Source organism: Syngnathus scovelli, chromosome 14, assembly GCF_024217435.2.
Source record: "Syngnathus scovelli strain Florida chromosome 14, RoL_Ssco_1.2, whole genome shotgun sequence".
Taxonomy (NCBI): Eukaryota; Metazoa; Chordata; class Actinopteri; order Syngnathiformes; family Syngnathidae; genus Syngnathus; species Syngnathus scovelli.
In genome coordinates, this window is record NC_090860.1 from 14,232,120 (window position 1) to 14,255,456 (window position 23,337).

At 43.4% G+C, this 23,337-nt stretch overlaps 4 protein-coding genes across 9 annotated transcripts in view; 1 reads left to right on the top strand and 3 right to left on the bottom strand.

The window, feature by feature from the left end:
• Positions 1-3,264, top strand: part of daam2 (dishevelled associated activator of morphogenesis 2) — a 49,486-nt gene extending 46,222 nt beyond the window's left edge. For all 3 annotated transcript variants that reach the window (XM_049739730.2, XM_049739733.2, XM_049739732.2), the window contains one exon: positions 71-3,264. In XM_049739730.2, the coding sequence (XP_049595687.1) occupies positions 71-298 (228 nt within the window). In that variant the 3' untranslated portion in view covers positions 299-3,264. The remainder of the gene's footprint in view (positions 1-70) is intronic.
• Positions 3,265-4,721: 1,457 nt separating this feature from the next.
• On the bottom strand, positions 4,722-7,700 carry LOC125980513 (potassium voltage-gated channel subfamily S member 3-like). Its single transcript, XM_049739734.2, has one exon. It carries the CDS (start codon positions 6,367-6,369, stop codon positions 5,074-5,076), a length of 1,296 nt encoding a protein of 431 aa, XP_049595691.1. The 5' UTR covers positions 6,370-7,700; the 3' UTR covers positions 4,722-5,073.
• Positions 7,701-8,011: 311 nt separating this feature from the next.
• On the bottom strand, positions 8,012-16,937 carry wdr35 (WD repeat domain 35). The gene is made up of 29 exons (XM_049739735.1): positions 16,845-16,937; positions 16,231-16,296; positions 16,043-16,160; positions 15,540-15,611; positions 15,372-15,464; positions 15,162-15,290; positions 14,874-15,007; positions 14,092-14,257; positions 13,854-13,999; positions 13,655-13,780; positions 13,385-13,570; positions 13,168-13,203; positions 13,034-13,094; positions 12,426-12,570; positions 12,068-12,137; positions 11,865-11,918; positions 11,419-11,525; positions 11,113-11,332; positions 10,952-11,032; positions 10,710-10,846; positions 10,391-10,594; positions 10,169-10,315; positions 9,934-10,066; positions 9,750-9,860; positions 9,400-9,564; positions 9,152-9,292; positions 8,921-9,077; positions 8,410-8,644; positions 8,012-8,322 (listed from the first exon to the last, which is right to left on the bottom strand). The coding sequence occupies exons 2-29, from the start codon at positions 16,252-16,254 to the stop codon at positions 8,172-8,174; spliced, it is 3,549 nt and encodes a 1,182-aa protein (XP_049595692.1). The 5' UTR covers positions 16,255-16,296; positions 16,845-16,937; the 3' UTR covers positions 8,012-8,171.
• Positions 16,938-17,078: 141 nt separating this feature from the next.
• On the bottom strand, positions 17,079-23,290 carry LOC125980515 (matrilin-3-like). Of its 4 annotated transcripts, none has more exons than XM_049739737.2 (13): positions 22,808-23,290; positions 22,430-22,558; positions 21,578-22,156; positions 20,199-20,318; positions 20,010-20,129; positions 19,705-19,824; positions 19,453-19,578; positions 19,263-19,382; positions 19,057-19,176; positions 18,844-18,963; positions 18,639-18,758; positions 17,838-17,936; positions 17,079-17,744 (listed from the first exon to the last, which is right to left on the bottom strand). In XM_049739737.2, the coding sequence occupies exons 1-13, from the start codon at positions 23,067-23,069 to the stop codon at positions 17,692-17,694; spliced, it is 2,088 nt and encodes a 695-aa protein (XP_049595694.1). In that variant the 5' UTR covers positions 23,070-23,290; the 3' UTR covers positions 17,079-17,691. The 4 variants fall into 4 exon arrangements, with proteins under 4 accessions (XP_049595694.1, XP_049595693.1, XP_049595695.1 ...); XM_049739736.2 differs by having other exon boundaries at positions 17,838-17,939; positions 22,808-23,190; XM_049739738.2 differs by lacking the exon at positions 19,705-19,824 and having other exon boundaries at positions 17,838-17,939; positions 22,808-23,191.
• Between the last annotated feature and the right edge of the window lie 47 nt (positions 23,291-23,337).

A 23,337-nucleotide genomic window follows, 5' to 3' on the forward strand; every position in this document is an offset into this window, starting at 1 on the left:
AGAAAACGCAAAGTCGATTTTTGTCTTGCAGTTTTCGAAATGATTCAAGTGCAATTCCCTGGCTTTCCAGCTCAAGGAGCAGCGGGAACGAGAGCGGCGGTCCAAGAAGAGCGGCGCTTCAGACGAGGTCGGAGGGGAATTTGACGACCTGGTGTCGGCCCTGCGTTCGGGCGAGGTTTTTGACAAGGACCTGAACAAATTCAAGCGTAACCGCAAGCGCTCCGTCAACCAGCTGACGGAGGGCGGAGGCAGCGGAGGCGCCGGGCGAGAACGAGCCGTCACAAAAGTCACCTACTAGAAGGTCAGGAAGAAAAAAAAAAAACAGGAGCCCAATGCTCTGCCCTGATGTGGATCTCTCATGGTCCAGCTGTGTCTATACATGTGCGCGACCTGCACCCCCTCCGGCCGGATGTTACGTGATCTCCCGATCTAGGCGCAAGGCGGGCGGGCGGGACACTCGGTGCAGCCCACTGTGATACACCTTCACCTGACTTTGACCACTGTGCTTAAACTCCTCGCCATCTGTCACTTCCTGTTTCTCACCGCTTCATCCCCCCGTCTGGGATCACACGCGCAAGACAACAGAGTGGGAATGAATTAAAGGCCACATCTGGAAAGCATCGAGTCGGGGAAAGCTTCAAAAATGCCAGCGAGGAATGATGCAGCTGCTGGTCACATGACCTCTTTGTTCTCGTCGATGTGTCAGCGTCCACTACATTGTTCTGGCAGCAACAGGTGCCAAAGCAGAAGAAACATGTCAGAAAGCATTCAGAGATTCGGTTTATATTTACTTCAAAAGACTTTTAAATGTCTTTTGGTTGGTTTTGTTTGCACTGCAGCTCCTCTTGTGTTGCCACTTTGTGTGTTTGTGTGTGTTCTCTGTCTGAAGGAAGGCCATTTTGGTGTTTCTACTTTCAGACACTACACTGGCATTTGTTTCCATGCTCAGCTGCCACTCTGCCTGCTCCACATTGGTAATGGGCCTTAAATAAGCTTCACATTTCGAAATAGATTGAGTCTGATGATTAACAGCAAGATTCTGCCTGGTTGCCATTCCATGTGTACACTTGCTGCAATGCCATTGGCCTTCACAGATTCCAAAGTTAGCTATCAATGGTGCACACGACAGATAATTGTAGACAAACAATCTTTCCTTCCGCATTTTTGTATGTCAATGAAGCAATTTTATAAGCGACCTGCCGCTGCATACATTAAAACAATTTTGCAAGAAATAATTGAATGTGTAAAATCTTAGTAAATGTGACAAATGCTGCAGTGTGTGTGTGGAGGGCTCAGTGCAAACACGTTGTAGTTTGTTATGTTACCACTAGAGGGCAGTATTTCCATTGGTCATTAATGGGGAGACTACAGGAAAGCTGACAATAGACAATATGATCCTGACATTTATTTAACATTCGTGCACAATGTGAGATGCCCTCCTTTATTTGACACAAACTTCATTGATTATTTTGAAACTGACAACCCCAAAATACATCTTTTCCAGCAGATCAAATATTTAGTTTCATGTGGATAGCCAATTTTCCAGTGGATAAAATATGTAGTTTACTGTGGATATTGAATATGATTTGCACAAAGAATTATTTTAAAGCACCAAGGTGGTAATAACCAAGAGTGTACTAACCCGTACAGTACTGCAATACTGCTTTCCACACCTCCCCATGCGCTTCACTCAACAAGCACTTGAGAATGCACCGCGTTTTCTGAAGTTTCTCGCCTTTATGTTCTGTTGTCCTTCATCCTGTGAGCTTCTTCTGACCACATGTTCACCTTGAAGTGCCTCTGACCCTCGTTTGCGCACAAGTACCATTCCTCTTTCCGTGTGGTGCTGCTAATGGATGTACAGTATATGATGGTCGAAAGGTAAAAAAAAAAAAAAATTGCAGCTGATACAGGACGTATTGGCCACGGCTGGCGTTCCCATGCAGTAAATAAAAATAGATCAAATATATTTTTGGAAAAAAAGAAAAAGCAGCTCTGTAGCTGGATCCCAGGACAGAATGGATTCACTTTAGTATCCTAAAATGAGTCTTAAAAGGGAGCTTTGGTCTCCCAGCCCTCCCTCCTGGTCATTTATTAAAATTCTTTCCCATTTGCGTTCAAACTGAATGTGTGGTCCACCTGAATAGGAAACAACTTGTGTTGTCCCTGAAATGGGAACCACTTTAACCAGCGTCTTGTGTATATTTGAGCTGGTCCTTCCCCTCCTGCGCCTCTTTTATCTTTCCAGTTAATCCGTTAGTATATCATCCGGAGCTTTAACCCCAATTATTTACTGCAACCTTGTCAGTATTATTACATGTGTGTTTTTGTTCCACCTTTGGATGTTTATTACAGGCCATTGACTGGCTGATTTTGGAGTGGAACAGTAGTAGCTTTTTTCTTTTTTTTTTCAATGCACTTTTATTACGGGACATTTCCATTTGCAATGTTGTTTTGAGGGTGTAGACTATTTTGAACTGCGAAGGGTGCTGCAAAAAAAAGTGTCCAAAAAATGTAAAAGGAGGAAAGAGGTTAAGTAATTGGTACTCCGGCTGGGCCGCTGGAAAAATGAGGGATGAGAGATGAGATTGTGGAGGACATGTCTGTGTCATTTGTTCTGGCATGTTAAAAAAAAACAAGAAAAAAAAAGGAGGGGGGGTGTTTAGTTTTCTGTCCAAACATGCACTCGGTCGGCATCAAGCTGCATGCCCAAAGAAGTGTGCACACAGTGTGATGTATTGAATTTAACCTTTGAATAGGAAGTTGCTTGCATTATTAAAAAAAAAAAAAAAAAAAAGAGTTGTTAAAGTTCTACATCACTTTGTACCGCCTGAAAATTGTTGCACCCACTTTTTGGAGGCTGTATAAATGTGACGAGTCAGTATTTTTTATTGTTGTACCCTTCACAGAATAATGTACAGTTGGAAGAAAAAAAAAAGGTATTTTGTACACCATTCTTGATGTTTGAGATAAAAGTAAAACACCATTAAAACGTTGAGGAATGTTGCATTTTCCTGTAAATTGTACCTCTATTTATTTGCCTTATTTAGTTTGCTATATTTTGTATGTACACAGCATTACAAAAAAAGTGATATATTACAAATATGATTAATAAACTGTGGTTTGTGTACGGTGGATAATTTTGAGACTTGTGTAAGAATGAGAATATTTTTTTTTCGTTTCTATAATTTTATTTTTGTTTTGTATTTTTCTCACCCTGTGTCTTTTGTAGGGTTACAATAAACTTTTGTCCCTTGCAATCAATGCAATGTTGATTCTTCCTTAACATTTTAAGGCAAAGTGGGCTTTGTTCTTTTTCCCTGCACTAGACTTTGTCCTTTTGTCACATTGTCACAGTGGCGAGCAGTCCTTGAACACTAATGTGACCAGCGGTATTGCTGATGTGGACTTTTGCTCCTTAATGAATACGATGCTAAGTGCATTGCATTGTGACTTTGAGACCAAATAAGGGCACAGTAAGTGACAATAACTTTGCACCTGAGCACTGATGCAGTCCTTTCGCAATGCTGCAGTCAAAAGATCCAACTCTGACATCACCACCTCTTCATCATCCAGTAACAAAACTCAAAACACAACTTGCTCATTTCTCAAGATGATAAAGTATTTTACTTTAGCCTCTATTTAAGGATTAATATGCACAGAACTGCAGTTGATTAGCACACCTTTGCTTGAACTTATTGGACAGAGGAATTGGAAGCAAATACAGCCATGGGAAAACAAGACACATGAATAGATAACACTTGAGCGCAAAAGATCAGCAGGGGTGATAGGTTGTAGCACATTCTTTCTTAGACAGCTTTGCAAACATATCTAGGTTGACCTGTCTTTAACTCCATTCCCACACATACATACAAAAAGTACTGAAAGGAAGCGTTTAGCTGACTTTTGCCGTCAAGAGGCAGAAAGGAGTAAGGCAAGGCGGCTTTACTTTCCATGGGACTTTTCACACGCAAGTCAATTCAAAGGTCAAGGTTAAGGTTGGGGTCGCCAATCTGGTTGATATCCTTCCAAACGGCTTGCTATCTTCAAAACGCAGGCTGACTTTCTATATCTTCCAAACCTAGGTCCCGGTGCATCCTCGGCCTGGACACCTAAGCTGGACCAGGGGATGTTGAATATTAGGGCTAAGAATTTCAAAGTCCTCCAATTGGCCATTTTGGTCAACCTACACGTGTGTATTGCAGTCATGGGCTGTTGTGTGGGTGAGGCTACCCTCATAGAAGACTGAGCCACGTTCAAGGTCCTGCCGCTCTGGACCACCACACCCTGCGTGCTTTGTTCCAGGAGTAGGAACCCAGGGGGGCCGCATACTTACCCCCTAAGCAGCAAAGACCATTCGTTAACACCGCAAGGTATCCTGGTCTCGCCACTTGGGGCAGATGAAGCCATCTCCTCTGTCCCATACAACGCACGACCCGAGGAGATGGCAGTCTGCTCTCTGTCTTGTGGCGCTGGGCGATACCTATTTCAGGTACTCCTTACACTCCGGGTTCCAAGTCAGGGTTTCGATCCCTTTGTTTATTTGGGCTGATCGTAGAGAGGTATACTGCTAACTGGTCGCCGGCCAATCACAGGGCACACATAGAAACTGCCAGGTGGATGCGCTAACCGCTCGGCCCCCAATTTCAAGCACATCAAATCCTTATTTTGGCATACTGCTGTGTCCTTCTCATAAGGTTCTGTCATGGAGCGGAATGGAGCAGGGCGACCATATGATTTATTGAAGGGAAAAGAGAGTTGCAAGAGAAGATGAGGGGGAACAGACAGGCAGGAATTGGCAAACTGAAACAGACGTGGCAAAGAACGGAACCAAAAAGACATCAGACGTGGCAAAGAACGGAACCGAAAAGACATCAGACGTGAAGACATCAGACGCAAACAATCAAACAGGGGCGTGTCACGCAGACGGAACTTATATACGCGACAGGTAACGAGAGGCAGGTGACTGTCATTTGTACATAGGTTGAGAGTAGACACAGGAAGGGAGGGGCGAGCACACAGACACAGACAAAACTAATGACCTCCACCTACACATAATGTCAAACCTTCCATTCAATCGCTGCTTGTTGATTTCAAAAGCTGTCTGTCTTCTTGCTTCTGGTAGAAGGTCAAGAACTTATTGAAGATGTTGGTGATGGGCAAAGCCACAATAAGCAACCCAGAGAGAATGCACAGAGTTCCTATGAGCTTCCCTGCGAGAGTAACAGGAACAGTGTCCCCGTAGCCCACCGTTGTCATGCTAATGGTGGCCCACCACCAGCCAATGGGGATAGTCTGCAGCTCCGACTCCTCAGCCTCCTTCTCCACAGAGTACATGAGGGCGGAGAAGGTGGAGATTCCTACAAACAAGAAAAGCCCCAGGAGTCCCACCTCACGGCCGCTGTGTCGCAGCGTGGCGCCGAGAGAGCGCAGGCCGGCCGAGTGGCGGGCCAGTTTGAGGATGCGGAACAGTCGCATGAGTTTCAAGATCTGCATCACTTTGCCCACGTTCTCCAACTCCGAGTTGTCATCTTCGGCCACCGGGCCTAAATCCCAAGCCAAGGTCACGTAGAAAGGCGTGATGGACAGCAAGTCGATAACGTTGAGAGGGCTGCGCAAGAACTTCCTGGCCGATGGTGCCACCGCCAGACGGAGGAGAAACTCTGCGGAAAAGAAGAGGACGCAAAGGTTCTCGAAGAAGGCCAGGCCCGGATGTTCAACCTCTCTATCGTTTTGGTCCACCTGACGGAAGTCTGGAATGCTGTGGACACACATGGCCACTATGGAGACCAGAACCACAGTCAAAGATGCGACGGCAATCGCTTTGGCCGAGGCCGAGTACGTTGGATTCTCGAGTCGGAGCCAAACGTTGCGACGGACGTCCGCGCACCAGGTGCCGTCAAACAAATCAACTTCAGAAATCACTTCATCGCATGAGCCGGTGCTGTGAAGGTCAACGCTCTCCTCATCCCAGCGCAGATCCTCAGTCTGATCCAGAAGTTCTTGGAATTTTTCGCAACAGCACGAGTCCAGATGGCCATCCTTGATGCCCCAATACTCGATCTCTTGGCGGAAGGACAGCACGCACAAACCGTCTACCAGGTGCATTTTGCCCGTCAGGTAAAAATTAAGGACATAACAGAAAAAAATTGGATTGCGGTCAAAATAATACTCCATTTCTGTGGGAACAAAGTCATCGCAGAGCTCCAGGATGGCTTCTGGGGAGCTACAGCAGAGGAGACGTGCTAGGCGGGTGTGAGGGAAACGTTGGAGAACATCATGCTCCAGCCTCTGCCGGAAACCTCCGACGTTGACCACGATGAAGCAATCATTGGGGGCGCATTTGTGAAGGATCTGTCCGTACACCATCGTGTAATACAAGATGCTTGCTTGTTCTGCAGGAGAGTGTCAGAGAACTGCCTAACTACACATACACAGACACACACACACACACACACACACACACACACACACACAATTAGTGTGCCTCTGTTTGTCACCTAACCCGAGTGACATGCTTTAAGCACAAACTGACAGGATCGTGATGATTAAAAAAAACAAACTAGGTCAGTACATACAGTTACCGTACCGATTCCAAAATTGATAAACAATCGAGGCGGACACATTTTTTGGTCCAATAAATGAACCATTTCGGGGTTTCTGTTTAAAGAACAGGTGATAGATAACCCAACATATCGTCAACAAAAATCAAAGATTTCAAACTTAATTTTTCTGTTGGCCCAAGTTGATGATGGAGAGGAAGGAACAGATTTTTTTAATCATATTTACGATCATTCTTACGAGAGCTACTAAATTACATTCAGGATAGCTTAACTTTGCACAACATGCCCACATTATTGAATTTTGCACAGGGACTATTTGAAATGTTATGCATTGGGACATAACATGTCCTCCAATTGCAGAAGGACCCTTAAGTTCAAAGAGGGCACATCTTTTCGAGAGTACAAACAGGGCGTGATATGGTGCTTGTCGAACAGTCACCAAGAACATTGTCGACTGAACATGGATTAAGTTACCCCACAGCAAAAACGCTCATATTGCAGTGAACAACATTCCAAGGTGAAAGATTTCCACAGCATGTCACTCAGAGTGAAAGCATTGAATCATTTTGAATCTCAATATTAGAACATATGATGATGCCGCACATCCTAAAAGTTTGGTTATCCCGATTAAACATGGTAGAAATGGTTGCATCTTACCTGTGCATGTTGAAGGTGCAAGTGTCACTTTGGTCAAGAGGATGTTTGTGCTCAATAAGAGCCTCAAGCTCAAGTCAAGTATCTATTACGCATGACTCACATATCCGCAGGGGCGTAGCCATCATGACAAAAGGGGGGGGGGGTTGTATGTGTGGTACCTTTGTTGAAGTAAAGCTCCTCAATTCACTTATACGTGCCTCATTAGCACTAAGATGTCATGAGATGACGCCAAAATATTTTTATCATTTTGCCCTGAGCACAAAAGCAATTAGTGATTGAGTGAGCAAATGTCTGAATTTGCAAATGACAAACAACGAGGTTCACCGCAAAAGCATTTTCACTCATGGAGGCAGCACTTCATAAGACACAGTGCATATTTAGTGCATGGACACATCACCAAATGCAAATTTAAGTGTGTGCACCAAATATTGCGGACGCTAAGACAATAAAAGCACGTTGAACTGTGATATTCGGCGGTGAATATACAGTAGCGACCATCTCCTGCCAGCAGATAGCACCCAAGGGCCGTTTGAGATGGGACAGTGCAGTGAGAAATTAGAGTAAGCAGTGTCAGACGGACAACAGATGCAAAAAGAGCAAATTCAATATTGATTCCGTTTGTCTGATCATTTCATTTTTATATAAAAGAGCTATAATAGTATATACATTACTGTATTTAAGAAATAAATGTCAATTGAGGTTTGTTTCCATTCTAACAAAGCATATTTACATTGCATTATTGTACAATTATTCATTGCCCGTGACTGGTATTGTCATTCATGAATCGTGGATCAAAAAGTCAATTTCTTTGTACACTCTGAAGCCACCTGTGATCAAAGTTTGAAAAGGAGAAAAAGAAAAATGAAGCTGCGATACATCATATAATGAATAAAAAAATATAATTGAGTCTCTCGGGTGAAAATTTGAGTGACAAAAGTTGTGAAAAAAGATTCAGCCCACACTCGAGTGACAAAGCGGGCAGAAGTTATATTTACTGATCTCGTTGCTTTGAGCACAGTGCTTGCACACACTGCACATCCACAACTGCCGGTCCTGAATAGGAAGACCGCTCACTATGCAGGTGGGTAACTTTTCTGACGTCCTGTAAAGACAGAAAGAGTAACACAAGAAAATGCAAAGAACGGAAAGAGCTGGATCAGATCATAAGACAGACTTTTGGTTTTCTCACCCTTCCACGTCGAGCTCCAGCCTGCGGCTGTCTTTTGGCACGTGCTTGGTGAAGATCTCCAAGGCCAAGTCCTCATAGAGCAGCCGCTGCTCCGGGTCCACGCTCTCCAAGGCCTCCAGCTTGATGAAGGCCTGCGAGCACGTCCCGAAGGCCCGGCTGGCCGATGAGCAGATGGCGAGGAGGGAGTAGATCTCCACCGCAGGGATGATGTCCTCATATTCGCGGAGATGAAGGGCTTGAAACATGATGTCAATATTAACTAAGCCGCTTTGGCTTGATTGTGATGATAGCAAAAGTTCCATCTTATTTTTTATTTTTTTTTGTTCCATGCCTTGTCAAGATGAAATTTTCTCATCCTCCTGATAGGTAACATGAACTTCACCTTTCCACAATCTAGCAGGCAAGTGGCCTTTTACGCATTGCTACTCTTTAAGTCAGACTGTCTGATCTTTTTCCTTGAAAGGCAGCATCCAGAATAAAGTGCGCAGACGAGGAGAACCTTATTGTTTACCTGTGTGCATGGCATTCTCCGTGTAGCCTTCATACAGCTGCCTTTGAGCGAGCAAGAAAAAGTGATACGCCTCCGCTCCTCGCCACGCGTTGTCGAGAACGCGATTGTCCGAAGGCGTGGTGTCTTCCTCGAGGAGTCCGGCGAGTGCAAATGTTGCCTGATAATAAACCATGGGGTCACATTTTGACATGGAATTCCAAAACAATGATTAAAAAAAATGTATTTTTCTACCTCTGACTTCTTGCCCTTTGCTTTACTCTGTTGCAACGTCTTCTTCTGCTCTTGATGGTTTTCTACCAGCCGAGCAGCCAGCACATACAGCTTCTTCACCCGCAGCGGGCGAGTCCTTTTCTTGGCCTCCTCATCTGCTATCTGGGAACAAACCGCACAAAAGCATTATTGAGAGATGGCCACACTGGGCATCTTCTGGATTTTCACACCAACAAATACTTTTTCACAACAATTACACCTGCGCATACCTTAAACATGAGTTTAGCTGCATCCAGAAAATGGTGAGCCTTCTGATACAATTCTACTGCCTCTAGTATTTTGTTCTTCTCAAGAAGATGTGAAGCGTATTTGGACAGAAGAGGTTTAATCTCCCTCATATTATGGTTTCTGGCAAGTTCCACTGCTTTGTTCCACTGAAATAGAAGAAGACTTTATATTATTTGACATTCTCCATCTATATCCACACTTCATCGATCGAGCATTTTAGCGGCAATGTGCAAGGGCAGCATTCGCACGGCCGGACGAGATATCACTCATCAAGCGGACGTATGTGGGAGGACAGCAAGAAGCCAGAGTGGGCTGGGCGGGCGTCTCTCACCTGGTTCAGATGGACACATGTGTCAACAGCAGCCTTGGCCTGGTTGCATTTAAGGTAAGCATTCACGGCTTGTTCACACATGCCCACGGTGGTAAACATCTGGCCAATCTCCTACAGCATCAGAGTGGCAAATGTCCATCACTCCAAATATTTGTGCAAAGTCTGGCCTTCACATTTGTCTTACCGGCAAAAGCTTATGATTTTCTGGTAGCGAATTGGTCAACTTCTCAAGGTTCTCATAGTCCTCCAACATGTAGTAGCATTCTGCTAACTTCTCCTGGTGGCGCCCTTGAACGTAGTACTGCACCGCGTTGACCCTTCAAAGAGGAAGAAGCCAACGCTTTGACTCAATTACGTTATAGTTAACCAAAACACATTGTGAGAACACTAAAAAGCAAATTCTTTCAAATTGCCAGTACCATTTTTGTCTGTCAGCAAAGTAGTCTCCGATCGCATTGTAGGCCTGCTCCAGGAGAGTGTCATCACAGTCCCCAGAGCCAGTTTTAAGCAGCTGGAGCACTCTGAACCAGTCTCCCAATTTCATCCGAAGACTAATAGCGAGGTCCCTGGAAGTGGATATCAGACAATATAATCAAATAAAGAGGAGGTAAAAATGTCTTACTCCAACAAACATACTGTACCTGCGGTCCATGTCCAAGTACATGCGCTCGGCCTCCTCAAAGCTGCTGAAGTAAGCCGCCACCTCCGCCTGTTTCATGGGCTCACTCTGCAGGTTGCCCAGCCGCTTGACAAACTCAATGCCCTGGTTGTCTTTGCAGCGGACGAATGCCTGCTCAGCCGTCTTCAAGTCCAGTTGTTGGAGCGCCGCCTCAGCCAGCAGACGCCTGGCGTGTCCATGAAAGGCATAAGCCATGGATTAGTATATATTTCTATATTTGGAATTTTGTCAAATTAACAATCATGTACAATAAATACATTTAATGTCATGATTATATTCACCAGAGTCTTGGGTGTGGATTATCCTCAATGAACTGCGAAGCATCCGTGATTCCCACTTTTTCAATGAGAGCGCGGCTGTCTCTCAAAGAACGGATTTCAAAGTTGATGAGATTGTCTTTATTGGGTTTCTCTGGGTCCTGTATAGACCCGGTCCACATTTAAATGATTGGTATATTGGTAGAGGTCCAAAGAGTTGAGACATGTAAAATTACTGATGAGCAGAACAATCAATTTTTTTTTACCTTCATGATTTCATCAAGCAGGACAGATTTGATTTCCAGGTCCTCAAAGCTGCAGATATATCCAGATGTTTGAATGGGTTCCTGTGCTCCCAAAGGACAAACAGAACAGTAATTAGGAGGAACCATAAACTCATCATAGATAAAAGCAATCAGTTACTCACCTCTGGGTCTAAATTCCTGAAGACATACATCCTGGTCTTTTCCATCATGGCAAACAGATCAGGGTTGTCCTTTGCCCACTTCATATCCCAAACATCTTTGCGTTCAAGCTTTGATGGATCCCCACCTGAGACCGGATTGCCAGGGGCATCGCCTGAGGACGCCTGAATCTCCATGTCCAGCAAAGTTAGCACGCCTGAGATGTCAATAACGGCCAGTCGACTGAAGGAAATAAAGAGCGGTTAGTTCTGACGAAATCGGTGCGCAGTCAAAATATTTCTTGCGCAGCAACTACAATCAGAGCTTGCCTGGAGTTGCAGTTTAAAGAAAGATGATGGGCTCTGTTCATGGTGTATTTCTGGATGAGAACAACATTCGGCAGGCTATATCTGTGGATAAGACCTGATTCGCGGCCCTGGAACGCACACGCAAATATTAGTCAGTGATATCAGCAGTGATGGGGAAATGAAGCTTCAAATTCGCTTCATGAACCAGTTGTTAGATGGCACTGACTGTTGAACCATGAAGCAGTCGATTTATGGATCAAACACGTGAACTTTGCCCTTTATCGACTTGTGAGGAGAAAAAAAGTTGTTCAAAGATGACCGAAACACTGAACAATTGGACGTTCAAGGGTTCAGAGGTCAAATTACGTTTACTTGTAAAGATTGTAGGGCACTTTTGGTTTCTCCTGGGTCGTGGATGCCATTTAATATTATTGGGTGAATTGTAGCCAAAGCAGAGATGCACCTACCATCATCAAAGTATTATCCGTTGCTGTGATGCAACATATGGGATCTCTCGTTGCCTTCAAAAAAAAGTACAAGTACACATGAATGCACTTTTGATGGGATTTTTTTGTTGTTGCAAATTTTAATAAACCTTTACATTCAGCGCACAACTATTTTAAGTGGAAGAAGAATGGTTTACTGATGAATGAGGCCCAATGTCACTTACTGTGAAGGCTTTTGCAAAGTCCTCTCCATTGTCATTGACTCCAGTTGGACTGCTGTCAATGTGATACAGCCTAAAAAAAAAAAGACAGGAAGTGAGAGCAAATCAGACGCTTGCACTGAGGTGACTGTCTGGAGTCTCTGTGGCAGTGGATGAAGATGAATGAATTCTATTCAGATTTCAGACAGTGCCTCCCAGACTGGAGGTGTGTGGTTATCTTGCCTTCCTGTAACTTTCCATGACTAGCTTGGTATGTACCGTCAGTCTTGGCACGAGTGTATTAGGTAAACCCGAGGCCATCTTTTCAAGATACACATTGACGGTGCTGTAAGAAAAAATAGAAATCAATAAATAAACTCACCTTTCCCTTCCCTCTTTCTTAGTTCTGGTTACTTGGTTGATCTCCAAGGCAGTTAATTTATTTGCTACTCTGTATTGCCACAAGTAAAAAGCCTCTTTAGATGCAGCGATCACATGTGTCCTGGTCATGGTCACGAACAATGGACCTAATCAAGGAAACAATTAGTGGGCAGTTTTATTCGGAGAAGTACATGTGGAAATATTTGTTTAGCCGGTGCTATATATTTGAGCTAACATTGTCACATGCAAAAAAAAAACAACAACAGAAAAACAGAAAGAGCTGCTTCATGGATTGAGCTATTTTTGACGAGCGCCTTTCAAATGTCCAGACTTTGAACTTTTGGCTTGGGCTCATCAGCAAACAGTCAGCAATGCCACGCAGAAAGGGAATGTTGAAAATTTGGGACGCCCACTCCTCATTGACTATTGGCCACAGACTGCTGCGAGCCGGTGAGAGTTGGGATTGTGGGCGGCAGGAGACGGAGCGACGGCCACTTTTTTTTTTCTTTTCCATACGCGAGGTGCGAGCTCTAACGTTGACTTGAAGTCATTAATCAACATCCTGCTCTTTGGGTGATTTCAAGTTACAAAACACTCAAAAGAACTCACATATATCGATGTACTTGGAGTCCAATGGAGTCCCGATTGAGTTGCAAAGAATAAGGACATACTGAAAAACAGCAATTGTTGCAACAAGTTAACTTATATTCTTTATTATATGCTTTTATTTTGCGTGACATTACCTTTGCATGACTCTCGGTGTCTGGCTCAGCGTTTCCCTGCATGCCAAAGAATAAGTAAAAGCTGCTTAGTGCTCAACATAAATGAGTCCACCCAAACATATTAGCGGCACAACCTTTCCTTTCAGAATCAACATTTTCTAAGGCATACTACTTGATAAAATATATTAATCTAACAAATTCATTTAGGTCTAGCACAGGTGTTTTTTTTAAGCTGTACCTGGAGCTGGGTGTCATCGGCCTTGCTGGCCAGGGTGCAGAAGTCCCCTGATGTGGTGATGGACATGAGGCTCTTGACATACTTGACACATTTTTCATTGTTTTTAGTGTCCCAGAAAACCACACAATAATCTTGACGCTCTGGCTTTGTGAAGGCATAGACTACTGTGCTGCAACAATAGCCCCACTGGTCAGAAAAACAAACAAAAACAAAGAGATGCTCAGTTTCATCTTTACTTGGAGGTTGCTAGAAGGGATAGAACTAGTTTACCTTGTAATCTGGTCTGATATTAGCAAAATAAATGTAGGAATCGACAGCCAGGCTGATCCGCAGGCCTCCTCCTTCCCAAGCAACTCCTGTCATCTGTTTCCCAGGTACTTTCAAGGTTCTCAAGTGCTGTGGGAAAATCAACACGTAGGGGGCATCTAAGCTTATTGCAATTGTCTCGGAAATAGCGTGTTGTCCTCACCTCTCCGAAAGGTGTATAAAACTGCACCACGTTGATTTCTACGTCTGAGTTCAAAGCTCTGAGGGAACCGGCCACTGCCAGCACACTACCGCAATGGTTCCACTGAATACTGACCACATTCATCGTGGTGTCAATACACACAGGGTCTGCAGAAGAAGAAAAAAAAAAAACAGCATAACTCATTGTCACCATTACAAACTGCAAAAAGATCTGCGGTCTTTGTGCTTGAGCGCCTTACTTTCATCCGTCTCGTAGCGCATAATCTGACACCTTCCATTTTGAAAGCAGATAGCGAGACACGGGCAGTCGGGTTCGACGTAACCGCCTGTTCCTGAGTACCAGTGGATACCTGCTATTCTAATTGCTCCTGTCACGTTAGTCAGACAGCTGATGGTCAGTTTCATCTGAAAAATAAAAGATTGAAGATTAGCAAAAACATACAGGCTACAAAAAGTCTTTGAATTCAAGGATCATTTTAGCACTAACAATCAAATTTATGAAGTGCTGGATCATTCAAATCCAACCGCGGGGTCGCTACCCAATTGGGTTAATTATTTTGACCCAGTGGATTGGGTTAAATATTGGATTTGTGCGGTCTGAAGAGCTTATTGGGTAACACCACTGACTTTGGACACAAGGTTAGGGTTTCAAACCAATCCGGTGTAAAACACGTGAGTTGATTATTTTTCATCTTACGGGTGGAGCATCAACATCAACAAAATTCAAGTCTGTTCAAAGATGTTGTTTGGCCTGAATATTTGCTCTTCCTCTCGTGTCAACTGGTGAGCTGGCTTCACAAGGCCATGTGAGATGACAGCTTCCACAGCCGCCATGTGTGCATGCACTGCAGTGTTTCTACTTTTACGCTCACAAACGGAAAAGGCAGAGGGCTTACAATCTGAGATTCTGCCGGGTGTGCTCAAAATATTGATAATCATATTGTGTATCGAGGAACGTATCGTATCGCCGGGTTCACAAAGATATCCAGGCCCACTTTATATGCTGTGTTTATATACTCACAATGAAATTGCCATGGTTGTCAAAGATTTGAACTTCCCCGTTGGCCATGCCAAAAAGCAAGACCTTGCTGTCTGGAGACCATGCCACATGTGCAAGCTGATTTCCCTTCAGCTCCTTTCCCCAAATCCGGTTACCTACGGAGAAAAAAAAAAAAGGTCTTAATCCAAACTCATATTCTCACACAAGTATGGGAACAAAACAATCCCTGTCATGTGACAAATTGGGATTTTACGCTACACCGATTTTGCCAAAACAAAGTATGTGTTGTATTTGAAAACGTTTTATTACCATCCACAGATCCAACAATGACAGCCCCATCTTCATACACAATGCAGATCTTTTGACCATCAGCATTCCAACTCATGCTCCTCACCACCGATTTATTCCGATTATTGATCATTTCCTCGTACCATGCGCCTTGGAAAAAGAAGAAATGAGAAAAGATGATTGAGTACAACTCCATAATCATCAGGTTATCAGAAAAAGCTACACGCACACCTTTGTACAGCATCCATACAATGATGAGTCCATTCTGGTCACTGGTTGTTAGTTTTTCGTGCTGTTCGTTCCAAGTGACTACTTGTACAGCACCTGATAATGGACCAGAGATGGTGTTATCGTTTCCCACTCACATCATCCGCTTGGTTGGGTCTAATGTTGACTCACCACTGTGCCCTCCCAAAGTCTGGTTCATTGACAAATTACTGGGTGCAGCAAGACCCTTAAGTTTGGCATCATCTGTCACGTGGGGGAAGAAAAGAAAAGAAAAGAAAAGGGGAGCCAAGTCAGCATCAATACTTTCTGAATTGAGTCTCACTATTGTTTGTCTGTTTGGAATGAACGAGGTGGTACCAGTTGTACTTACAGGGACTGATACAGAGGTGCCCGGAAAGCACCCAAAAGCTTTCGGTGAGTTTTAAAAGATTTCTTGTACACTGTGTGAACTATTGTTTGGCAAAATCTAAAATCTCAATCACAGGGATCTTGCATAACAGTCTCAAAAAGCAACTTAATCGCATGTTAAATGTCGATTTGCAACGTGCAAGTGAACAACAAACGGAATACTTTGCTCTTTGGCTGCTTTGACAAGTTAAGCATAGCGCACATTGTTAAAAAAAAAAAAGGGGGGGGGGGGGCTCAAAATGTACTGCAGGTTGCAAGAATCATACCTGTCTGAGTTTCAAGTTTGAGCACTTTTAAGAGGCCATCATCCCCTCCACAGGCAATAAAGCCCTGATCTTTGTTCCAAGAGACACATTTCAAGTGAATACTGTTGGGAATAGCAATCTAAAAAGACAAAACATCTGTTATATTAGCCTGTGCTTTTATTTCTTCCACTCTCAGTGTAAGCGCTCACCTTCTTGCTGAGGTAGATAAACATGGTCTCCTTTTGAAGCCTCTTTATATCTTAGTGTGTGGCAAGCTGGCAGGCGTCAACAAGAAAAAAAAACATTACAATGGATCTTTTTTAACCACTTCCAAATTATGACAAGCGCTGCACCCTTTTCAGTTATGATTATTTCAGATTGTTATTGATTAAATAGCGTTTTTATTATTGTGGTTGACTGTACTGCACCGAAATTCATGTTGTTTATATTTTTGAACTCTGACGTATCAAAATTCGGATTGCAAAAGCTGAATATTCATTTACCGTGGCAGATCGGTGCAAATCATGATCATAAGAACAAGACGGTAGTTGCAATGCACGACATTCGATCGGAAAGAGGACCACCGAAAGCTGCATAATATACATTTGCAAAAATGTCTGAATGAAGATAATTCGACCTCGACATGCTCATTTTTTCTTCATTTCTGCAATCGTGGAACGGTAGCTACTAGCTAAGCTAGCACGACGAAGTAGATGCAAACAAACTGAGCGTTTACGAAACACAAAAGACATGATCCGATCATCTTCAATAATTACTTTTATGACGTCACTTGCAATGCATGAGAAATGGGTCCAAACTCAACTGTTTTGTTACGTTTTCCCCCAAGCTGTAGCATGGACGCTGTAGCCTTTTCCTGTCGCCCGTAGCAACCGTACACTGCGCGGTGTGTTTCTGGGAGTTGTAGTTTTTGCCCCCATGTTGCTGGTACTTGTAGTTTTATGAGCAACAAAATGATTTGTATTTACGAGCAAGAATTAGAAGAGGGTGTTTTTTTCTAAATTGCATGTCAGAGACGCACAAATAATTCATGATGATAAATGGTTTAAGAATATTTATTCAAGAAGCACCAATAACACCAAGTCACTAAAACATTTCTTGTACATGGCATCAGTTTACATATAATCAGTACAAAATCCTAAATTCTTCACAACCATCTAAGAGACAAAAGCAGAAAATACAGTACTTACAATGAGCATACTTTGAAGAGGTTACATAAACAATTGAACAGGGCTGATGATAATAAAAGTTCAGCCTTTCGCCTTTAAATGTCTACCTTAACTTCAGCCATAAATAAAACTAAACTATATATCGAAACTTATTCTAAAGTTGACAAGAGACAGAAGAAATGCACCATAAGTATTCTGTAACTGAGCCATGTACAGGCAGGCCATCTACATGCAACTTGATCTTTTCTCGGTTTAGTATTGCTGTGATCCAATGGAGGAGAACAATCATCAACAATGACAATGTTCTGCTCACAGATGTGGACCTCTGAGAATAAACCTGCTCAAAAAACAATGAATGGGTTTTAATATAAAACCAAAGTGCTATTAGTGTCTTTTTCTATGACCTCAAATAATTCCACTGGAAAGTTACAAAAGAATCAAGTTTACAAATTCTACGCTGCTCCCGTGACATCATCGCAGCTCTTAATACTGCTGCTGGTCCTCAATCTGGTTCATTCGTTCTGAAAGGTCATCCAGTGGATTAACAGTTAAGAAAGTACAACTGGAAACAACTGGAGAGGTAAAGCAGTGCAGAACATTCTTAAAACTACGAGATGACAAAAGGATATGTCTTCGGGTCAGGTCTTGAATGGTCGTCTGCACTTTTTTCTGGAACAGTATCTGAGCTTCACACTTGCAGGCATCTTGCGTTATTTCACTCCTCATTTCTTCTGAAAGAATTTGAAAAGTATGAGCAGTCAAAGCAGCGTCGACTTGTAATACGTCGTGCAGCGGGTGCGTGATAGAGAAACACATGACACAGCCCAGTTCTTTTTAAGCCTCTGCAAACAATAATCAAGAGTTATCAGGATATTAAAAATCATTTCGATGGAATGGGTAAGAAACAATCATGATCACATGATCCTATTCATTAGATTAGGAGATTCTGTTTGAAAGTATTCATTTTGAATGGCTACTGCATGTTAATACATCATTTAAAAATGCAGTTCACGTTTGTAAAAATTGCTAGGAAAAAAAAAAAGAAAGTTTAATCCAATGCTAAAGTCTTCTCTATGAGGTCACACCACAAAAGTCCTAGTGTCCACTTCATTATGGAGCAGTGCTAAAATCTCCATAAAGTGGCGCTGGGACATTGTAGTCATGGCTTCAGCAAACTGCTCACTTCTTCAGGACTGCAAAAAGACAAACACTGTCAAATTGTCCAGTCGTGTCCCCCTCATGTGCAACTTACAAACAAAAATCATGCAAAATACAAACGGTACTCAACATATTGTTGAATAAAATATCCATTTGATTGTGTCAATTAGCAATTGTGATACACATAGTGACCAATTGTGTGACTGGTGAATGTGCAGCAAAAGTTTAGATCTCGTAACAGTGCTGCATGTTGAAAAAGAAAACGTTCTTACGTGAGCACGTTCTCCGATCTGTATTCAAAACGTATCCCGTGCGGCACTTGCAAATGAACGAATCTCCGCTGTTGACACAAATGTGCTGGCAGTTGTGTCCGAGAGCACAAGCATCCGGACCTGGAAAAGACACACTCCAGCTTCTAAGGAACTCAAGTGCTCATCACTTCATATGAAAAAAGTGACAGTCTTGACAGTTTCTTACGTGAGCACGTTCTCCCATCTGCATTCAAAACGTATCCCGTACGACACTTGCAAATGTACGAATCTCCGCTATTGAGGCAAATATGCTGGCAGTTGTGTCCAAGAGCACAAGCATCCGGACCTGGAAAAAAGACACCACAACTTAAAGGGCTCATTTGAGGAAACCATATGACGTATCAAATCTTCACTTCATAAATGAAAAGCAGTTTCTTACGTGAGCACGTTCTCCGATCTGCGTTCAAAACGTATCCCGTACGACATTTGCAAATGTACGAATCTCCGCTGTTGACACAAATGTGCTGGCAGCTGTGTCCAAGAGCACAAGCATCTGGACCTGGAAAAAAGACAGCCCAACTTCAAGTTGAGGAACCCATATGAATTGTGAAATTCTCACTTCATAAATGACAAAGAGTTTCTTACGTGAGCATGTTCTCCCATCTGCATTCAAAACATATCCCGCATGACACGTGCAAATGTACGAATCTCCGCTGTTGACACAATTATGCTCGCAGTTGTGTCCAAGAGAACAAGCGTCCGGACCTGGGAAAAAGACAACTTCAAGTGCTCAGTTGAGGAATGCAAAAAAAGTGACGTGTTCCCAGTTTCTTACGTGAGCACGTTTTCCGATCCACGTTGAGTACGTATCCTACTTGACATCTGCAGTAATAGGAATTGCCATTGTTGACACAGATTTGTTGGCAGTCATTACCTCTGGCACACGGATCCGTTATGATACCTGCAACATAAATGCTCACCTCAGTGACGGACGGAACCGAACAAATCATTGCCGTTGTATTTCAAATTCACTTGAAGGCAGGCAAACCTGAGATGCATCTCCATGTCTAAAATCAAAAGTTCTTACGTGAGCATGTTTTTTTGTCTGGATTCAATGTGTATCCAGGATGACATTTACAGATGTAAGAGTCGCCATTGTCAATACAAATGTGTTGGCATTCGTGTCCATCAGCGCACGGATCTGAACCTGGAACGAGACGTGGGGCAAATTCCCCCGACGCCAATGATTTGCATGTCATGACGCCAATAGAAACCAATAGCTCTTATTTGGGGTGTCAAAAATGATGCACAGAAACTGTCGAGGTCAGCAGGAAATAGAAGACAGCAAATTTGGCCATCCAGAAGATATCAAACCTAATATGATGTACTTACGTGAGCAAGTTTTCTGGTCTGCATTCAGGACGTATCCCAATGCGCATCTGCAGACGTAAGAGTCACCGCTGTTGACACAAACATGTTGGCAGTCGTGTCCTCGGGCACATGCGTCCAGACCTGCAATGAGATGGTCTCACGTTGTGACTGGTTGTTTTGAATCAAGCATTGAAATGTGAAGAGTCTTACGTGAACACGTCCTCTTGTCTGCGTTCAAGACGTAACCAGCCCAACACTGGCAGTTGTAAGAGTTACCGTTGCTGACGCAGAGCTGCTGGCAATTATGCCCGCGAGCGCATGCGTCCACTCCTGAAAGAAAATGTCTGATTGGCTTAAATCCTGTTGATTTTATACTCAGAGTTAGTATTTATTAGTCAATCATAAGTATTAGTCATGCAAATTGGTGATGTTGCTTTGGAGATTTCACCATCTCACCAGCAAAGACATGCAACAGATAGTTAGTGTCAAATTTGACACAGACATTTGACATGACCCCAGCCCCACCCAAAACATGCAAATCCATGCAACCCCCCCCCCCCCCCCCCCCGCAAGCAAATCCCGCCACCACAAAGGAAGCAGAGCGACTTGCGTGAGCAACCAATTTTGAGTGCTGCTACATTATGGAATGACAATTTGGCTATTTTGATATTTCTTTTCTTTTGTCAATTTGAACATAATCAAGCCTGTCTTTTCCCCATTTCACAATTCGTAGCAGCACTCACATGAATTTATGGTGCTAATAAGCGGCTGGGCTGGTCAGATGTTTGATATGATTAACAAACAACTTAATCTATGGCATCGTTGATCGCCATATTGGATATTAATGAACATTAACACAACAAATAACAATAATACCCACAACACTTGGTCCCATCAAATTTGCTGAAACTATTTTGAAAAATGAATTCAAGGAATTTGGAAGAGGACTTCAATGGCTTTTGGTATTTTATAAAAGATTAGTTTTCAAGTAAAACCTTAAGTAAACACAGATTTGGCCTGGCAGGATTAGCCATTAAGGCTGATTTAAAAAATGCAGCAGCCGGAGTTTAATTCCTGCACAGCTTAGCGTGAGCATGAGCAGGGCATGAGTAAGGGCACGCGGCAAAACCTGCAGCTCACTTTGCCAAGAGCAGCACAGGCTGTGAAAACTAACAGGCAGCATCATATTCCGTTCGGACCGCTTTAAAGTTCCCCAAATTGCCGGATCCAGGAGTGATCCTAGCGTCGTCTTCTTCTGGAGGATGGTTAGTACTTGGGCCCATTGTACATAATGAATGCATTGAAGTACAATAGCATGTGTGTCTGTTAGTGAACATTTCAGGAGGACCGTCCAAACGCTTACCTTGCCCTTTTGAAATTAACAAAGAGGAAGACTGTTGAGCTTTAAATGGAGCCTTGTACAATATGGCGCTGCCCATTAATAATCACAGTCTTGATCAAGAGGGATAAATCTGACATACCGTGTTTTGTTTTATGGTCATTCTCATTTTTTATCCCGTAACCGTCTTCCCTGTCAGTTTGTGTTATTTCCAAACCACCAATATCCACACTTTCCAGATCATCCTTACCACATAAGGTTTCCCTAAATTTGCCAGTCAGCTTCTCTATGACACCGTACGTCTCCACGTAGAAGACGTGGTCCTCTAGAGGCTGGCTGGCCATGAGGCGGAGTGAGTCCAGATCTGCTCGGTCTACTCCCACCGCATAGATTTCAATGCCGGACGCCCGAGCTGCCGCTGACACCTCTTCCACCTGGTCCTGGGGTCTCCCATCTGTTAGTATAATGGCCACTTTGGCGATGCTGGTGGAGCCGATTCGGGCCCCCGCCTCTGCAACAAAGGCTTTATCCATGGCCGCCTTAATGGCTACGCCAGTCATGGTGCCGGAAGCCAGAGGCTCAACGCGGGCCAATGCATGTTTTAAGGCTTGCTTGTCAAAATAGGTGTTCAGATAAAACTCAATCTTCACTGTGCTGGCATAATTGACCAGGCCCACTCGGGTGGCATCGGAGCCAATCTCCAGGGTGTCCACCATGTCTATCAAGAACTCCTTGGCCTTTTCAAACTCGGCGGGGCGTACGCTGCGGGAGCTGTCGACGATAAAAACCAAATCTATTGGCCGGTTCTTGCAGTTTGATGACGACGTTACTGGAAAACATTTGAAGGAAAAAACAAACATGTTAAAAAAAACAGGACAAGGGAATACGTAATGTTTGCTTTTATAAAAAAATTTCAGACAATATGAAGCATTAGTTCCAAACATTTGGGTTGTATGAATTCAACCTCAAATGTTGGCTTTGCATGCAAGATCCAGACACAAAAGAGCACGAGCGGAGTCTGGAACGGACAACGAGTGATAACAAGAAAAAATACCACAAGCAATTGTGTTGGTCGACAACGCTACATTCTAATTTTGGGTACCTGTGGCACTTCTGCTGGATACAGGAGAATTGGGATGTTGAGCATACAGCTGAGAAGCATGATGCTTTTCTGCTTTGTGTTGCTGATGAGAGGGCCGATAGCGATAAAACCTGGAATTAGTGTCAGCAGCTTTTGAAAGAGGGAAAGGGTAGAGGAAGGTGTGTTAGAGCAGCAGAAGCTCAGGTTTGACTCATGCCATGAAGAGAAGAAAGATCATGCAAAAGAACAGAAAAACACTGTATACAGTAAAGCACTTCATGCCAAATTGTAACGTAACAATATTTTAAGAAAACAAACATGCAATAAGCAGCAAATATGCAAGAGATGGTAAAAAAATAAACAATAATAATAAATGAATAAAAATAAATGAAAACGTACTTGCTGAGATGAGGTTCCGCCGTCCCTGAGGCAGGTAGTTGTTGCGTGCATCCTGTCGAGGCAACCTCCGAACGCTTTGGTCTGCCTTTTGGACCTCTTGGGAAATTTCAATGCTTCGTGCTTCCTCAGAGGCTTGCTCAGTAGATGTGACATTCTCCAAGCTGCCATTGACCCTTGGGGACATCTGTGGTGATACCTTTCCCAAGCTTCCTGAGATCAGGATGCTAATGACACAGGCCAGTCCCCAAATGAATGATCTCATGATGCCCGCTGACGATACTGCTTACCCTTCACTCTGCACCTCCGTCTGATTTTAGCCTCTTATAGGATGTGGTCCATGGGGCGTGGACTATCTGAGGCCCAGTCTAGGATAAGGAGGAGAAAGGGCAGGCACAAACTTCTGGAGGTGCAAAATTGAGTAACCTCACACAAGACCTAGCTTCCTTTCATTTGTACTTTTTAGCTATAAATAAATATGACTACAGTATTTTAAAAAATCAGGACTAGTCATATTAGTCCTAAATGTTGAG